The sequence below is a fragment of the Manihot esculenta genome, chromosome 10, assembly GCF_001659605.2.
Source record: "Manihot esculenta cultivar AM560-2 chromosome 10, M.esculenta_v8, whole genome shotgun sequence".
Taxonomy (NCBI): domain Eukaryota; kingdom Viridiplantae; phylum Streptophyta; class Magnoliopsida; order Malpighiales; family Euphorbiaceae; genus Manihot; species Manihot esculenta.
Window position 1 is genome coordinate 29,148,527 of NC_035170.2, and position 16,356 is coordinate 29,164,882.

Sequence of the window (16,356 nt, forward strand, 5' to 3'; positions counted from 1 at the left end):
CAAGACATTCGCAGGATAAATCATGAGGAACAGGAAGAGGAACTTTGTCTAGATGCGGACCATTGATCAAAGTGGGATCTACATGAAATTCATTATAGTCAATTACTACTATGAAATTATTATCTATACACTAAAAATTCTCAAATGTATGGCAATAGACAAAGCAATACAAGCCATTAATTGCAAACCAAGACAGTGTTGCTTTGCTTTTTGCATGAAAAACTACTACTCATCTACCTTCAAGGGATGAGATATGATCGACCCTGATTTCTTTTCTCTTAATTAGAATTTTCAAGTTAGACGTACTTTGAAAACTTGTAAAGGAGCATTTTATCCTATTTTCTTAGTGCAAAGTGAGTATATAAACTACTAGTCACAGTGGCAAGTAGAGCACCTTAAGCACTTTTGCCTTCTGAGAGACTAGGAACTGAGAATGAGTAGTGCCAAAAATATCTCCAGGAGGTATTGGCCCTTAAAAGCAAACCCGATGCTCCTTCCAACTATAAGCAGCTGAAAGGCGAAAATTCCATTCCACCTGCACACAAACACATAGTCAAATAGGTTAATTAGTAGAATTTTAAAATTTCAAAAAAATTAATATATTTTTTAAAATTAAAAATTAATTAATAAATTTACTCATAGCATAAGATCTAATTAGCATTTTTGTCTATTTTTTAATAATGTTTTATAATTTTCCATTAACAAATTTAGTTTAATTGAATTAGTTGTGATGATCTGAGATCCAATAAAATAGGGTTTTACAAGAGGGTTTTGTCTTGAATCATAAACTTAAACTTAAACTTTCTGGGGAGGGGACTCCGCTTTTATTCTTTTCGCCTTGCTTGGTGGTGACGTATAACAGCCTCCTCATGAGTGGGCCACACGTCTCTGCCATACAGATTCGAGCGTACGAGAGTATCAGGCGCCTGCTCCATGCGTAACGGCCTCTGATTCTCCCTGTGCGTACATTTGAGCGGATCTGCCAGGCTGTCCCGTGAATATCCTTCTTGATCCTAGGCTGGGCCAAGAGTTGGACTGGACGATGGGCCCGAGAGGAAGGGATTTGCTTAGGAGATTGCTCGGACTGGGCCGATCTGAGTGAGGGAACTTGGTCGAGCCCGGCCTCGAAGGTTGAACGAGCCGGGCTTACTCCGCATACCAGGTGTGTGGGCCTTCGCTCTTTGGGCTTTTCATGGTGGACTAGGCCCTTTGTAGAGGTAGAAAAATCCAGAGGTCATCAATTGCCCCTTCACCTTCTCGGCAGTTATTGCTCCGACTGACGAGGGGGTGAATATCAAGAACCATTATGACCGCGCCTGTTCGTGTACAACTGTCTTTATAACACCCTTTCGTCTTGTTGCTACTTTTCAGTTTTTGAATCTGATCTGCCTTTTTCCCTTTCCGGCTTTCCATTATTTTTAGTGTTCTGCTATCTTTGCTTTCCTGCCATTATCGTCTGGACATGCTTTTTCTTTCCTTTTCCATGAATAGCTTTTAAGGCTCCTGACGTTGTGGGCTGGGAGCCTGGTACTGCCTATCCTGCACAAAAATTCAAACTTTCGGATATATACATTAGCGTTACCTCTTCTTGATTCTCAGGTATCCTGTTGGGACGAGGGAGCTTTTTCTTTCGGATTTATCTGTCAAGATGAGAATTTTACATCCGCAGAGGATCTGTCAAACGCCTTCTTCAAATAGATTGAAGTGATCCTGAGGTTTTATTGCTTTGTTGCCCTAGAGGTTTGCTTCTATCCTGCTTTCATTGTCTTGATAAAAGGTTATTTTGGCTTATCTCTGTTTTGAGGCTTTTCTTGCAGTATCTGAAACGAAAATGAGTCAGTTTCATCCTTCTGGAAATTTGGTATTACCTCTAGGGAGTCTGAACGTGGTTTTGGAGGTCTTCCTGGTAGTGCGGTCGATGGGTGGGACCACTTGGCAGGTCGTTGAAACTATCTTACTTGGGTCGTCTGGCTGGCCTCCTCCACCAGTTATTATCCGAGCTCCAAGGAGGTTCTGGACTGCTGAGAGGTCTGTTCTAACTTTGCCTTCTTTCGAGAAGAACAAGGAAATTTCTTCGAGGCCCCAGTTGTCTTCTTTTGATATAAATGGAAGTGGTGAAAATGATCAGCTTATGATTCCCTTTAGTGTGGAGTACTTACATTATGAGAGACTGAGATCTGCTGCACTCAGTCAAGCTTCCGTCGATACCTCCGAATATATGTTCTGCGATCTTTCCGAAGCCGTGGCCCGAGGACTTATGCGTGCTATACGAACAGCATATAATATCCGAGCTCGTTCGTATGTATCGTGAATCACACTTGGGCAACAGGCTACCGGCCTATAGGAGAACAGTGAGAAATGCTTATGGGAATCAACTCGTTCAGTTCTCCTATAATAACGAGGCAGAGCTCAGCCGATATACAGAGCTCGTCTTCCGTACTACGAGAAATCCTTCGAATCGAAGACTAAACTAGTAGAGTAGGTGATAATGATGTAATCGTAGATGATGATGTATTTAGGCACGTAAATCTTCGATTATATGTCTTCTTTGGATGCTATGTCTGTAATGTAAGCAGTCGTAACACACTGTAATGAGACTTATGCTTTCCCTTCATATCTGAGCTGTTCTTTCTTTATCCTGAATGAAGTACTTGAAACTATTTGCTTGGTGATTTTCCCTGAAGGATTCCCTGTACTGTTGCTTCTTAGTTGATCTGAATTAAAACCTATTCGGCCGACTGATCTTTCGGTCTACTTTTCCGATCTGGAATAACCGACCTGTGGGCTCTGTCCTTACTCAATGGATTGAGTTCTGAGTTCTCTTAACCAACTGGGCTTTTGTTCTACTTTTTCCGAACTGGAATAACCGACCCGTGAGCTCTGTCCTTACTCAATGGATTGAACTCTGAGATCGCAACTTTGCGTGATTCCGAGGTACCCTTGTTGTTTCATTCTGATCTCATATCTATCATTAAATAGCGATAGGCCAAATCTTACATCTTTTTAAGTGATGAGCAGGTCTGACCTTTATCACGCTCCCATCTGCTTGTATCTCTGAGTCTTTTCACTCCTTGCTTTTTATTTCCTCGGTACTTACCGTAGAGATGGTGAAATTGTACATCTTGCAGGTTAAGTCGTCTTGACTGGGAAGATCTGGTGGAGCTCGGTCTTTAAGATTTGGACAAGTTGGGCTTTGCATTGTATACGGCGCATGGGCTTTTTCATAATGGGCTATCACTATGGATCTGGCCTTTTGTAGGGGTAGAGAAGCCTAGCGGTCATCCCTTTGCCCCTTTTACCCTCTCGCCGGTTATTACCTAACCGTTGAGGGGGTAAACTTCGAGAGCATTTAATGATCGCGCCGCTCCAAGACAAAACTGTTCAGATCAACGTTCCGTCTCATTATTGCCTTTCATTTCGAATTCTTTTCGTCTTCTGAAGAAATTAAACCTCTTCTGCTCTCTGCTCTCCTGCGACTCTTTATGCTTTCTTCATCCTATTGCGTTTTCAGGTACGCTTCTTTGTTCTCCCATGGCGGGTCCAAAGCTCCCCGATGTCACCAATCTTAGGTCACATATTACTTCCTCCACCATAACTAATCACATTCCTCGAAGGCTTTTAGATACTCCGCTTTATCTTATTCGGGCTCCTTTTGAAAACGAGAGGATAGTCCTCCCAAATCCTCCTCCTCCTGGTTTGTTTGATCCCCAAAGGGGTCGCTGCATAGTGTTCTTTCTTAAGCAGAGGGAATTCGGTCTACCGTTTCCTTTTACTCCTTTCTTTATCGAGGTTTTCGAGTATTTCGGGGTAACCCCTCGGATGTTGACCCCAAATTCTGTTTTGTTCCTGTCCTGTTTTGAGTCTGTCTGCCTGAGTTGGGGTTTTACACCCACGGCGTGTCTGTTCGCCACTCTTTTCCGTCTGATTAAGACGGTTCATAATTTTTACTATCTTGCTCCCCGTAGTGGGTTGTCCCTTTTCACGGGCTATAAAGATTCCATAAAGGGATGAGTAGAGCATTTCCTTGTGGCGGAGCTAAAATTAGAGTCCGCTCGATCCTGGGAAGTGGATCTAAGTTGGGAGGAGGTCCACCCGGGTTGCAACGAGCTGCTCCGATTGAGCCTTATTGAGCAGGTGGGGTTACTTCGACTGACTTCTGTTGAAATGAAGTATGACGTCGAGAAATGTATGTTTGCGTCTAACCTTAGGGATATCCGGGACACGGGTATATCGCCTTATTCAACAGCTCTGTTTTTCTTTATATGCGATGTCAAGGAGTGTGCTAACTCTTCATGATTTTGTGCTTTTTGCAGCTTCTGAAGTAAAAATGGATGAGATCAAGTTCCCGAAGAACCTGGTTTTGTCCCGGGAGAACATGCACGCGATTTTCGATGCCTTTCGAGCTGGGCGTCCAGTGCCGGAGGTTGCTGCAGAGGTGGTTCAGGTTGCCCCTTCCAAGAAAGTTAGTCGACCTCCTGTCAAGGCTTCCTCTCGTGATCCTAAACCGAGAGCCCGCAGCTCCAAATCATCTAAGTTGCCCAGTCGCGGCAAGTCGGCTTTGACCATTAAGCCTATTGAAGAGTCTAAGTCTGCTCAAGCTTCTTCAGCGGAGGTGAGGGAAACCCCTCTTGCCATTGTGGAGCAGACCGGGGTCAACGAGCCGGCGGATTTGGATCTCGCCCGTTCTTCCAAAGAGATATCAGGGGAAAAATTCAAGTCCCCCGTTACTGAGGATAAAGAGGCCTCTGGGGAAGGGATGGAGATCATCCTTATAGAGGACCAAGTTCCAGAGATTTCAGCCCAAGATGCCCCTGCTTCTGTGAGGTCTGGGTCTGAAAGACCTGAAGGCGTCCCACCCAAGACTGGGGACAAACGCTCAGCCCTTCCTGAGATGTCTGCTACTCTTCCAGCTCGGAAGAAATCCAGGGCTGCCGAGGGAGCTTCTCCAGCTCTCCCTCCTATTGGGAAGGAGAAAGATGTTCCTGTTGTGTCTTCCCTGGGCAGCAATATTCTGAACGCAGCGGATATCACTTCTCAATCTTCGGCCAGTGCTGTCGCCGAGCTTTTTAGAGAGCGAATGTTTGGTGGAATGACAGAGGTCTCGGATCCACGTCTTCTTGCCCTTACGGGTCTCTTGGCCAGTTCTACCAGGGAACTAGCGTCCTTCCAATCCCGTTCTCGTGAGGAGCTGGGATCTACAATTAGGGAGATGCTCCTGATGGTAAATTATTTTTCAATTTCTCTTTTGATTTCTTTTATTTCTTTTTCCTGACGTTTGTTCCTCCGTGTTAGGTGACGGGCCTCCTCATGGAGGTGGACGTTCGTGACCGTTCCTTCCGGGAATCAGTGGACCGCCAGATTGAGGAGGCGCGTCTGGAGGAAAACTTATCTGCAACCAGTGACGCGAGGGGCAATCTTGGTGCTGCTCGGGAGCGTATCCAGTCCCTCCAGATGGAGTTGCACTCTGCGCTGGATGCTTTTAAAAAAGCTGAGGAGAAGGCGATTAAGACAGCAGAGCATACCAAGTCCTTAGAAGCAGAGCTGTCTCATACTCGCGGGGTCCTCAAGGAGTCTGATGAGAGGGCAGCTGCTGTGGAGGTTCGTTGTACGGAGGTTTTAAAGCAGCTGGCTTCTGCGACATAGGCCCTTAGAGAGAAAGATGAGGCCGTGAGTCAGAGAGCTGAGATTCAGCGTCAATATGAGGCCTTAAAGGCTGAATCCGAAAGACTTCGTGTTCGCCTGAATGAGGTGGATGCTCAGAAGGAAAAGGCCCTATCTCGGGTGAAGGTCCTTGAGCAGGAGTTGAGTACAAGCTCTGAACGTATTAGAGACCTGGCTTCATCAGCTGAGGAATTCAATCTTCGCCATCAGCATCTTAATTATGAAGTTAGGACTTTGAAGCGTAAATGTTCGGCCCTGCTCAAGGTAGTAGAACATGTTGAAGACAGGGCCTGGCTAGAGCGCGAAAAATGCATAACGGAAGTTCAGGAGTCGGAAGAGCTGAAAAGAAAGATTGAGCAGGCCTGTGAAGTTCACCTTCAGGACTACAAAGATTCTCCTGAATTGAAGGCATTTATAGCTGAGGCCTGTGAGGCACGTCTTGACGAATATAAAGCCTCTGCAGACCTGAAGGCTCTTATTCTTCACAAAGCCTTCCGCATGTATGCAACTGGTTACAACCGCGGTATAAGAGAGGCTAGACACGCTTCTGATACTCCTTTAGCAGAGCTTCGTATGAGAGAAGTGGACTCTGATGGTGAGTCGGTGTTGTATGGAGAAGATGACTTCCCCATGCCCCGAGGGGACTGCCGCGTTGGAGGTACGTCGGCTGTATCTTCTTCCGAAGAAGAATCTAAGTCGGATGAGGAGGATGCGGGAGCCTTTGAGTCTGAAGAGGGCGACCCCAAACCTACTGGAGAGGACCTCGATCCAGGGTTGGAGATTGCCCCTTTTGCGGATACTGGGAAATCTGATCCAAAGGATCCCGGGCCTTCTTCAGATAGGGTTGTAAATAGACATAGTGTAAGTGAGGATGTAATTACAACCGCAAGTCCCTTAAGAACTATTTTTCCTTCTTCCTCATCCAAGGAGTAAGCTGTAATAACTACTTATTTTAATGAAACTTCGATTCCTATTTTCTTGAACTATGCTTCTTTTTCATTTTCTTTAGCATATATCTGTACTTGTAACATTCACACTGCCTACTCTTATTCGTAAGCTTTCTCTGGGCTAACCTAGCTTTTCATTATGAGCTCGGTTTTCAGCTAATATTCTGAGGGATCAAATCTCATATCTTTTAATGGTGACTAATCATGTCTGCTTTTTAGTCTTTTCCTGATTGCAAGTCCGGATGTCTGTTCCAGACAGACTGGTTTGAGCTTTGAGTATAGCTCTTTCGCCTTCATCTGTCCTCCTGTACGTTTCTTCGTTTTTCAAGCATTTTTATGGAGGGAGTTCGGTTCCCTATTGTTTCCTTATTACTTAGCCGTATTCTTCTTGAGCGTTTCAGGGCATATGCCTACCCGAGCTGGGGGCTCGGCAGTTTGCTTCTTTATTCCGGCTTTTAGCGCCAGTAGTTACTTCGAGGTCGGCTCTTTCTTAGATATTACGCCTCGAGCCTCTTTTTGTGAGGTCGGCTCTTTCACCGACCGTTTTTGTTTTTTCCCGAGAGTTCTAGGGGATCCTAGTCTTCTTTGTATTTTCGAGATGACCTTGGGGCCTCGCCGGTTATTTTTTGTTCCAGGATATCTTACGGGATCCTGGCCGTTTTGTTCCGGGGTGACCTCGGGGCCCCGCCGGCTATTTTTTGCTTTGTTTTCCCGGGAGTTCTAGGGGATCCCGGTCTTCTTTGTATTTCCGAGATGACCTCGGGGCCTCGCCTGTTATTTTTTGTTCCAGGAGATCTTACGGGATCCTGGTCGTTTTGTTCCGGGGTGACCTCGAGGCCCCGCCGGCTATTTTTTGCTTTGCTTTCCCAGGAGTTCTAGGGGATCCCGGTCTTCTTTGTATTTTCGGGATGACCTCGGGGCCTCGCCGGTTATTTTTTGTTCCAGGAGATCTTACGGGATCCTGGTTGTTTTGTTCCGGGGTGACCTCGGGGCCCCGCCGGCTATTTTTTGCTTTATTTTTCCGGGAGTTCTAGGGGATCCCGGTCTTCTTCGTATTTCCGGGATGACCTCGGGGCCTCGCCGGTTATTTTCTCTTGTTCTATTAGGAGGTCTGGCATAAGGTTCAGGCTCTTTGGCCTTACTGTCGCTTCGTCGTCTCAGCTGGTTTTGTGCCTAACTGAGGTCTTGTTCTGCTAGGGGATTTTTCTGAGCCCTGCTCTTTCTTTTTCATGGGGGAATATTATTCAAGATAGTAAATATAGTCTCATTGTGTGAACAACAGTCTCTTCGTGTAAATAATTTACTTCATTCATATTTGTTCAGAATAAACTGACTTTCTTTACAAATATATCAAGGGAAATACCTCTTTAAGTGTTGAATATTCCAAGCATGGGGCTCCTGATTTCCTTGCATATCTTCGATCCGGTATACTCCTGGCCGGACTACTTTTGTTACTCTGAATGGTCCCTCCCAGGTTGGTGCTAGTTTGCCAGCAGCCTCTCTTTTTCCTGTAGCCTCCAGATTCCTTAAGGCTAGGTCTCCCACTTTCAAACTTCTTTCTCTGACCTTTTGGTTGTAATATCGCGCTGCCCATTGTTGATAGGCGGCCGTTCGGATTTGGGCTTCTTTCCTGATTTCTTCAAGGGCATCCAGATTGTTTCTTAGCTTGTCTTCGTTAGTGCTTTCACTAGCAAACTGAACTCGATGAGTAGGGATCTGCAACTCAACGGGCACCACGGCCTCTGTGCCAAAGGCAAGTGCAAAAGGCGTTTCTTTAGTAGACGTTCTGGGAGTGGTGCGTAATGCCCATAGGATGCTGTTGAGCTCTTCTGCCCAATTCGCCTTTGCCCCATCCAGCTGCTTTTTCAACCCTTGGAGGATAGCTCTGTTAGTGACCTCTGTTTGGCGGTTAGTCTGAGGATGAGCTACTGAGGAGAATTTATGCCATATACCCATGTTTGTTGTGAAAGCTCTAAAAGTGCTGCAATCGAACTGTCTGCCATTGTCTGAGATAAGCACTCTAGGTGTGCCAAATCTACAGATGATATGTCCCCATACAAAATCTATCATCTTGCGAGCTGTGATTGTGGCTATTGCTTCTGCTTCCGGCCATTTTGAAAAGTACTCTACGGCCACCACTACAAATTTCCTCTGCCTCGTAGTCTTGGGGAAAGGTCCTAGAATGTCAATGCCCCATTGCGAGAAAGGCCACGGACTGGATATGTTAGCTTAAGGAGTGGCTGGAGTTTTGATGGCGTTAGCAAATCTCTGACATATGTCGCATCTTCGGACGAACTCTTCTGTATCTTTTTTGACAGTAGGCCAATAATATCCTTATCTGAATATTTTATTAGCTAATGTCCCTCCTCCCTCATGGGCTCCGCATATGCCTCTATGTATTTCTTCCATCACCTTCGTAGCCTCTTCCGGGCTCACACATCCGAGCCACGGACTAGATTTCCCCTTTCTGTACAAGGCCCCCCTGACTGCTTGGTAGTTTGCGGCACGAGCTGCTATTTTTCTAGCTTCTCCTTTATCTTCGGGAAGCTTGCCCTTTTCCAGATATTCTAGATATGGGGTCATCCAGGTCGGGCCCTGTTCTACCTGCAGTATTATGTTAGTTTTATTGAAAGTAGGTATATGGACATGTTGTATATATACTTCCTCAGGAAGCTGTTCCAATTCTTCTTTGGACAGTCAGCTTAGCAGATCTGCTTCCTCATTTTCTTCCCGGGGTATCCTTTGAAATCTGATGGTCACTCCTCGGCTTGTGAGCTCGGCTTCTAAAGTTTTCACTTTAGCCAGATAATTCTGCATAATGGGGTCTCTAGCTTGATATGCCCCTGTTACCTGGTTGATCACCAGCTGAGAGTCGCTTTTTATCTCGAGATCGGTTACTCCCACTTCCAGCGCTACCAACATCCCATTTATCAGGGCTTCATATTCTGCCGCATTATTCGAAGCTTTGAACTCTAGACGTAAGGCGTAGCATACTTTAAAATCTTCTGGCCCCTTGAGCATTATTCCGGCTCCGCTGCCCTCAGCGCCTGATGCCCCGTCTACATACAGCTTCCAGTTAAATTCTTGAGAAGGTTCTCTTTCTCCCCCCTTTCTTGATATCTCTGAGGATGATCCTCCCTTCTCCTCATTGAATGCGCACTCTGCTATGAAGTCGGCGAGGGCTTGAGATTTTATAGCTGTCCGAGGTCGATACTCTAGACAGTAGGGGCTGATTTCTACAGACCATGCCAGCATCCGTCCTGAAGTCTCTGGCCTACGCAGGATCTTCTTTAAAGGTTGGTCTGTCATCACAACTCCTTGGTGACCTTCCAGATATACTTTAAATTTTCGGACTGCTAGCAGTAAGGCGTAAGCCATCTTCTCAATGTTCGAGTATCTGACCTCGGTATCTCTGAGTACTTTGCTGACGTAAAAAGCGGGTTTCTGTTCTCCTTCCTCCACCCTTACTAATACTGCGCTGACTGCTTGTTCCGAGGCCGCCAGGTATATCAGAAGTTCTTCTCCTCTCACGAGACTGCTGAGCACGTGAGGTGAGCTGAGATATCTCTTAAGTTCTACAAAAGCTTTCTGGCAGTCTTCTGTCCATTCGAAGTTTGGCACCTTTCTCAACTTTTTGAAGAATGGTAAGCACTTTTCTGCCGACCTCGACATGAATCGGTTGAGTGCCACTACTCTCCCGGTTAGTCTTTGGACGTCCCTTACACAGGTCGGCTGTGGCATATTCAGTATGGCTTCTACCTTCTCCGGGTTAGGCTCAATGCCTTTTTCGCTTACCATGAACCCCAAGAATTTTCCTCCTCTGATGAAAAAAGCACATTTTGCTAGATTCAACTTCATTCTGTATTGATCTAATACTCCGAATACCTCCCTTAAATCTGCTATATGTTGTTGGAAGGTTGAACTTTTGACCACCATATCATCCACATACACCTCTACATTCCTGCCGATCTGGCTTTTAAAAATTTTATTCATCAACCTCTGGTAGGTTGCCCCCGCATTTCTCAATCCGAAGGGCATATCCCTATAACAGTAAGTTCCATCTTCAGTTATAAATGAGGTCTTTTCCTCATCCGACCTTTCCATTGGGATCTGATGATAGTCAGACATAGCATCCAAGGAAGACATATAATCGAAGCCAGCCGTTGAGTCGACCATTTTATTAATATCGGGGAGGGGATAACAATCTTTGGGGCAGGCCTTATTTAGGTCAGTAAAATCTATGCACATCCTATATTTGCCATTGGCTTTTTTGACTAACACAGGATTTGCTAACCACTGGGGATACATAACCTCCCTAATAAAACCTGCCTCCTCCAACTTCTGCACTTCTTCCCGGGTAGCCTGCTGCTTCTCTCTACCTACTACTCTCTTCCTCTGCTTTACTGGCTTGGCTTCGGGGAGGACATTCAGTTTGTGTGTCATTACCTCAGGATCAATTCCCGGCATGTCGGAAAGTTTCCACTCGAAGGTCGGCGCGTGACTTCGGATCAAGGCCATGACTTCACCTTTCTGTTCTTCGGTGAGGCCGGCATTGAGACTGAAGACCTTATTTCCCTCTGCTTCTGATAAGGGGAAGGTCTCCAATTCTCCAACCGGCTCTGTCCGGGCTTCTTTTGTCTCATCTCTAACCTCCAGAACTTCAGAGTCGAGCACTTCTCTGGTCGAGCTCGGTTCTGTTACTGTAGCCAAGTATACTGCTCTTGCTTCTTCTTGGCTACCCCGGACTACTCCCACTCCTTCCTTTGTCGGGAACTTGAGTACCAAATACCTGATGCTAGTGACAGCTTCAAAATTGAACAGCGCCGGCCTCCCCAGAATTGCATTATAGCTCAACGGAAGTTTGACCACCAAAAATACCTCATGATGGGTGCGAGTCCTGGGCGCTTCTCCTAAGGTAAGAGCCAGCTAACTTTTCCTTCTACAAGCACCGGTACTCCTCCGATCCCTTTGATTGGTGACTGATCTCGAACCAGCTGCTCTTCTGGAATTCCCATCTGCTGGAAGACCCGGTACGGTAACAAGTTGACTTTACTCCCATCATCCACTAGGACCTTCTTTACCCGATAATTATGAATGACGGCTTCTATGACGAGCGCGTCATCATGGGGCATCTGAATACCCTGGGCATCTTCTGGAGAAAAAGTGATGGTTACAGAGGAGTGGTCAACGATCTGCATGACTTCCCCATTGCTGGTCTCTCCTTCCCGATTTCTCTTCTTTCCTCGGCGGCTCATCCGCCCTCCGGTTCCTCCCACAATCATGTTGATGGTTCCACTGGATCTATCATTCACAGGTCCCGTTCCCGTTCTCCTAGGCATCTGAGTCGCCGGACCGGGTTGAAGCCTCTGTCCCTCCGGTTTCTTTACAAAATTCTTCAGTTGCCCTCTTTTTATCAGTCTCTCAATTTCTGCGATTAACTGGAAACAGTTATTTGTATCGTGGCCATGCGTCCGATGGTACTGACAATATTTGTCAGGGTTCCTTTGGTCTGCTTCCGACCTCATGGGTTTGGGCCACTGGAGGAACTCCTTATCCTGGACTGCCATGAGCACTTCGGCTCTAGAGGCATTGAGGGGGGTCGGCTTCTCGGGGACCCAAGGAGGGGGCAATCTTGACTCGAGCTCCCCAGGAAGGGGAGGTCTTTGATCTCTACGCTCCCAAGCCTGCTTGTATGGCGCGAACCTCTTACCATGTTTCTTCTCGTGTCTCTCCGGTCTCTTCTCCTCCGGGGCTTTTTCTTTTCCTTTGGCAAATCGACTTGTTACCAAGGCATCATCCTGCCTTATATACTTCTCCGCTCTCTTCATCAACTCGGCCAATGAGGCCGGAGGTTTCCTGCTTAGCGAGCCAAAGAACTCGGCAGAGGTTGTCCCCTTTTGCATGGCCTCTACCGCCCTTCCTTCATCAAGCTCGGGAATCTGCAAGGCCTCCGTATTGAAACGGGCGACATATTCTCTGGGTGACTCATCTCCTCTCTGTCTTACTGTTTCCAAGTAACTCGTCCTCCTTTCTGCTGGCACTCCGGCTATGAACCGGCTGATGAAGCGGGTTGCTAGATCTCCGAAACTTCTGATACTTTCGGCCTCGAGGCTGTTGAACCACGCCCGTGCTGGTCCCGAGAGCGTCGTTGGGAACACCTTACACATTAAGGCGTCTGACAGAGTTTGTAACTCCATGAAGGTCTTATAGTTCATGACATGCTCCCTCGGGTTACCAGCTCCGTCATAGACCGCCATCGACGGCATCATAAACTTCTTAGGAACAGTTTCTTGCTGCATCCACTTTGAGAAAGGGGAGGAAGTAGGCAAAGAGGTTTGGTTCTGGTCCTGCTTGCCTAGCTCGGCTAAGAGCTGCTCTTTCAACCTTTTCAACTTCTGGTTCATCTTCTCATCTTCTGGGCTAACTCTTCTCTCCAAGCCGTATTCCTCCTCCTCTGCTTCAGTTCCTATCCTCCAGGTCGTCTCGGCGGAATGAATGTCCGCCTCCTCGTTTTCTATCATCTCTCTCGCTCTCCTCCCATGGATTCGGGCCTCCGGTTCTTCTTCTTCCCCGGCTCTTCTTCCTTTTTCCCCGGTATCGCAGCTGCTGTTCTGGGGGCGGTCAGAGGTAGGTCGGGGCTCATTCGTACGAGGTTCTTCTACCACCGGAAGTGTATTTACTGGGGTGCTAAGGCCCCTCTGTTGCATTATCTGCCCCAACCAGTGAGCGGTATTCTGTAACTGGAGAGCCATGGTTTGAATGTCCTGATTAGACAGGGTCATAATAGGAGTGTTTCCTGCCAAGCTTGGCGAGGGGTTGAGGGGGATAGGCGTTTGGTTATTTAGTGCTGTAGGACTAGAAAAGGAGAACTGCTGCCCCTCCTGGGCAGAGCTCAAATCATTTGGGACATGAAGGTTGTTTTCTTGCTGGTTTGCCATCGTGGATCTCAGTGGGTTTTTAAAAGGGAAACTCCGGTGATGAAAAGATCTCCTTCGTTTCCCACAGACGGCGCCACTTGATGATCTGAGATCCAATAGAATAGGGTTTTACAAGAGGGTTTTGTCTTGAATCATAAACTTAAACTTTCTGGGGAGGGGACTCCGCTTTTATCCTTTTCGCCTTGCTTGGTGGTGACGTGTAACAGCCTCCTCATGAGTGGGCCACGCGTCTCTGCCATACAGATTCGAGCGTACGAGAGTATCAGGCGCCTGCTCCATGCGTAACGGCCTCTGATTCTCCCTGTGCGTACAGTTGAGCGAATCTGCCAGGCTGTCCCGTGAATATCCTTCTTGATCCTGGGCTGGGCCAAGAGTTGGACTGGACGATGGGCCCGAGAGAAAGGGATTTGCTTAGGAGATTGCTCGGACTGGGCCGATCTGAGTAAGAGAACTTGGTCGAGCCCGGCCTCGAAGGTTGAACGAGCCGGGCTTACTCCGCATACCAGGTGTGTGGGCCTTCGCTCATTGGATTTTTCATGGTGGACTAGGCTCTTTGTAGAGGTAGAAAAATCCAGCGATCATCAAGTTGTATGCTATAATGTTAATTACTTTTCTTAAACATCGCTCTAGTGTCACATCAACCCTCAACCATTATTCATTATTTAGGTTTCAATTGTTTTATTAAAATTATTTTTCAAATTTTTTAATATTTAAAAATTAATTAATGAAAAATAATTTTTATAAAAAAATTAAGTTATTTCAGGAAAAAAATTACTTTTTTAAATTTATTAAAATATTTTATTTTTAAATTAAAATTAAAAAATTGAAAATAAGTTATTTTATTAAAATATTTTTAAATATAAATTATTTTCACATATAAAGAAAGCTTAGACTTAAATTAAATTCTAGTTAGCATTAACTTTTAAATTAAGTATGTGAGCATAATTTATAATAAATTTATTATGAAAAAAAAGGATAAAATTATTAAAACGAAAAAATTTATGATTGTTTTTTTTTTTAAATAGGGATTGAAAAGTTAAGAAATTTATTTATTTTAGTAATATTATTATGTTTGGAATATTATGAATTTAAATAAATACTGTAATTAAACTGAATTAATTTTTTATAATTTATATTATTTATAATTTTTTTATAATTTCGCTACTTTAATAATTTTAAAAATACAATTTTTTTGCCTTTAAAAAAATTGATCCAACATTTAAAATCTGTAAATTAATCTATTCATATGCTTACGAAAAAGTTTTATTTTTAATTAATTCCAATTTAATAAAACTCCTTTACCATAGCTTTAATGATCTGTCCAATCAATCATTATATCTGCCATTTAAAATTTTAATTAACTTTTATTCAGTTGAAATAGATTTATTTACACCACAGAAAATAATTTAAATTCGAAAAATATTTTTAATAATTTTTTAAAAAAATTAATTTATTATGTGTTCTTTTTTTTTTGAATCAAATTTATTATGTATTCTGTAATTATCATTTAAAAAATAAAAATATTAATACAATTATATTTAATAGTGTTAAAAAATTCTCAAAATCTAAAAATAAATTATCTTTTAAAAAAATAAATTATCTTTGAGTGCTAAATAAGTATTTAAATACATCTGTATATCATTTAAAATATTTATATTTAAATATTTTCTAAAATAATAACGAGAAATTGCGAGCATAATTTTAATACATATTTTTCTTAAAAAGAAAATATAATTAATCAAAATTGTTATATTAAAGTTAAACTGTACATTATATAGTGATAAATTATTATATTTACTTAGTATAATATATATAAAATAAATAAATATACTAAAATTTTGTTTTATTAAGTAATAAAATATTATTTTTTATTAATTTAAATTAAAATTAATAAGTTGATTATATTTGAAATTAAATTTTAAAATTAAATTATAATTGATAAAAATTAAAAAATTTAAATTTTTTATTATAAAACTCTTAGTCACGTCAGCTATAATAATTATAATATTAATATTCATACCATGTGATGAGTCACTACCTCAATGACTTTCGATCTCAATTTTAACTATAAATTAAAATTGATTTAAAAAATTTAAATTAGACTAAAATTGATAAAAAAAAAATAAAATTGAAAAAAGCATATTTTGAATTTTTAGAACATTTTTAGATAATATATATATATATATATATATATATATATATATATATATAAACGATCATACATATTTCTTCATTGGATAAAAAATACATAAACATATTGATATTCTGAAATCCAGAAAAGTGTATGATCTACAGTATGGGGGTGTAAAACTTGATTTTCTCGGATGATCTCCTCCCTTCTTATCCTTGTTCCCATTTGACCGAACTTTTTCTGCTACACACTGATCCATAAGTATTCATTCTCATATGTCCACTCCGTGTCAGGTGGCTATTTAATGCCTTCCGGTGTGCAAACGGGAAAGGCTGTGAAGTGACCGAGTTCGCCGTACTACCTCTTGTCATGTCACTGGGCCAATCTTCGATCTGCTAAACTGAGCCCATGTGTGTCCTAACTCGTTTTTCATTCCCTCGAATCCGGCCTGGAGAGATCGGGTTGAGTGATCCTAGGGTATCTTTCAGACTTTGAACCGATCGTATCTTCTTGAATCCGGCCTGACTCAGGGAGATGTAAAACCCAACGGTTATCACATATATCTTTAAATCTTATAAAAAAAATTTCTGTCACAGTCTAAATTTTGAAAATATTTAATATCAGCTTGAATATGTAATAAAATGGTGTAATTTTAGTTAAATTTGTTGTTAATAACAGT

The 16,356-nt window shown here is 43.3% G+C and overlaps 2 protein-coding genes across 3 annotated transcripts in view; one reads left to right on the forward strand and one right to left on the reverse strand.

Annotated features, from left to right (window-relative positions):
- Window positions 1-288, forward strand: part of LOC110625233 (disease resistance protein RPV1) — a 56,600-nt gene extending 56,312 nt beyond the window's left edge. For both annotated transcript variants that reach the window (XM_043960849.1, XM_043960848.1), the window contains exon 6: window positions 7-288. In XM_043960849.1, coding sequence (XP_043816784.1) covers window positions 7-66 — 60 coding nt within the window. In that variant the 3' untranslated portion in view covers window positions 67-288. The remainder of the gene's footprint in view (window positions 1-6) is intronic.
- A 9,017-nt stretch (window positions 289-9,305) lies between these two features.
- Window positions 9,306-13,129, reverse strand: LOC122724841. Its single transcript, XM_043960729.1, has 2 exons — window positions 12,844-13,129; window positions 9,306-9,769 (listed from the first exon to the last, which is right to left on the reverse strand). Exons 1-2 carry the CDS (start codon window positions 13,127-13,129, stop codon window positions 9,306-9,308), a joined length of 750 nt encoding a protein of 249 aa, XP_043816664.1.
- Window positions 13,130-16,356: the final 3,227 nt, after the last annotated feature.

Bases quoted from the DNA above. Each gene is read 5' to 3' on its own strand.
- LOC122724841 (XM_043960729.1), bottom strand. From the start codon at position 13,129: ATGATAGAAAACGAGGAGGCGGACATTCATTCCGCCGAGACGACCTGG. The intron at 9,770-12,843 runs GTAACCCGAGGG...ACTTCATAGCAG, and splicing joins GGCGGTCTATGACGGAGCTG to AGTGCGCATTCAATGAGGAG.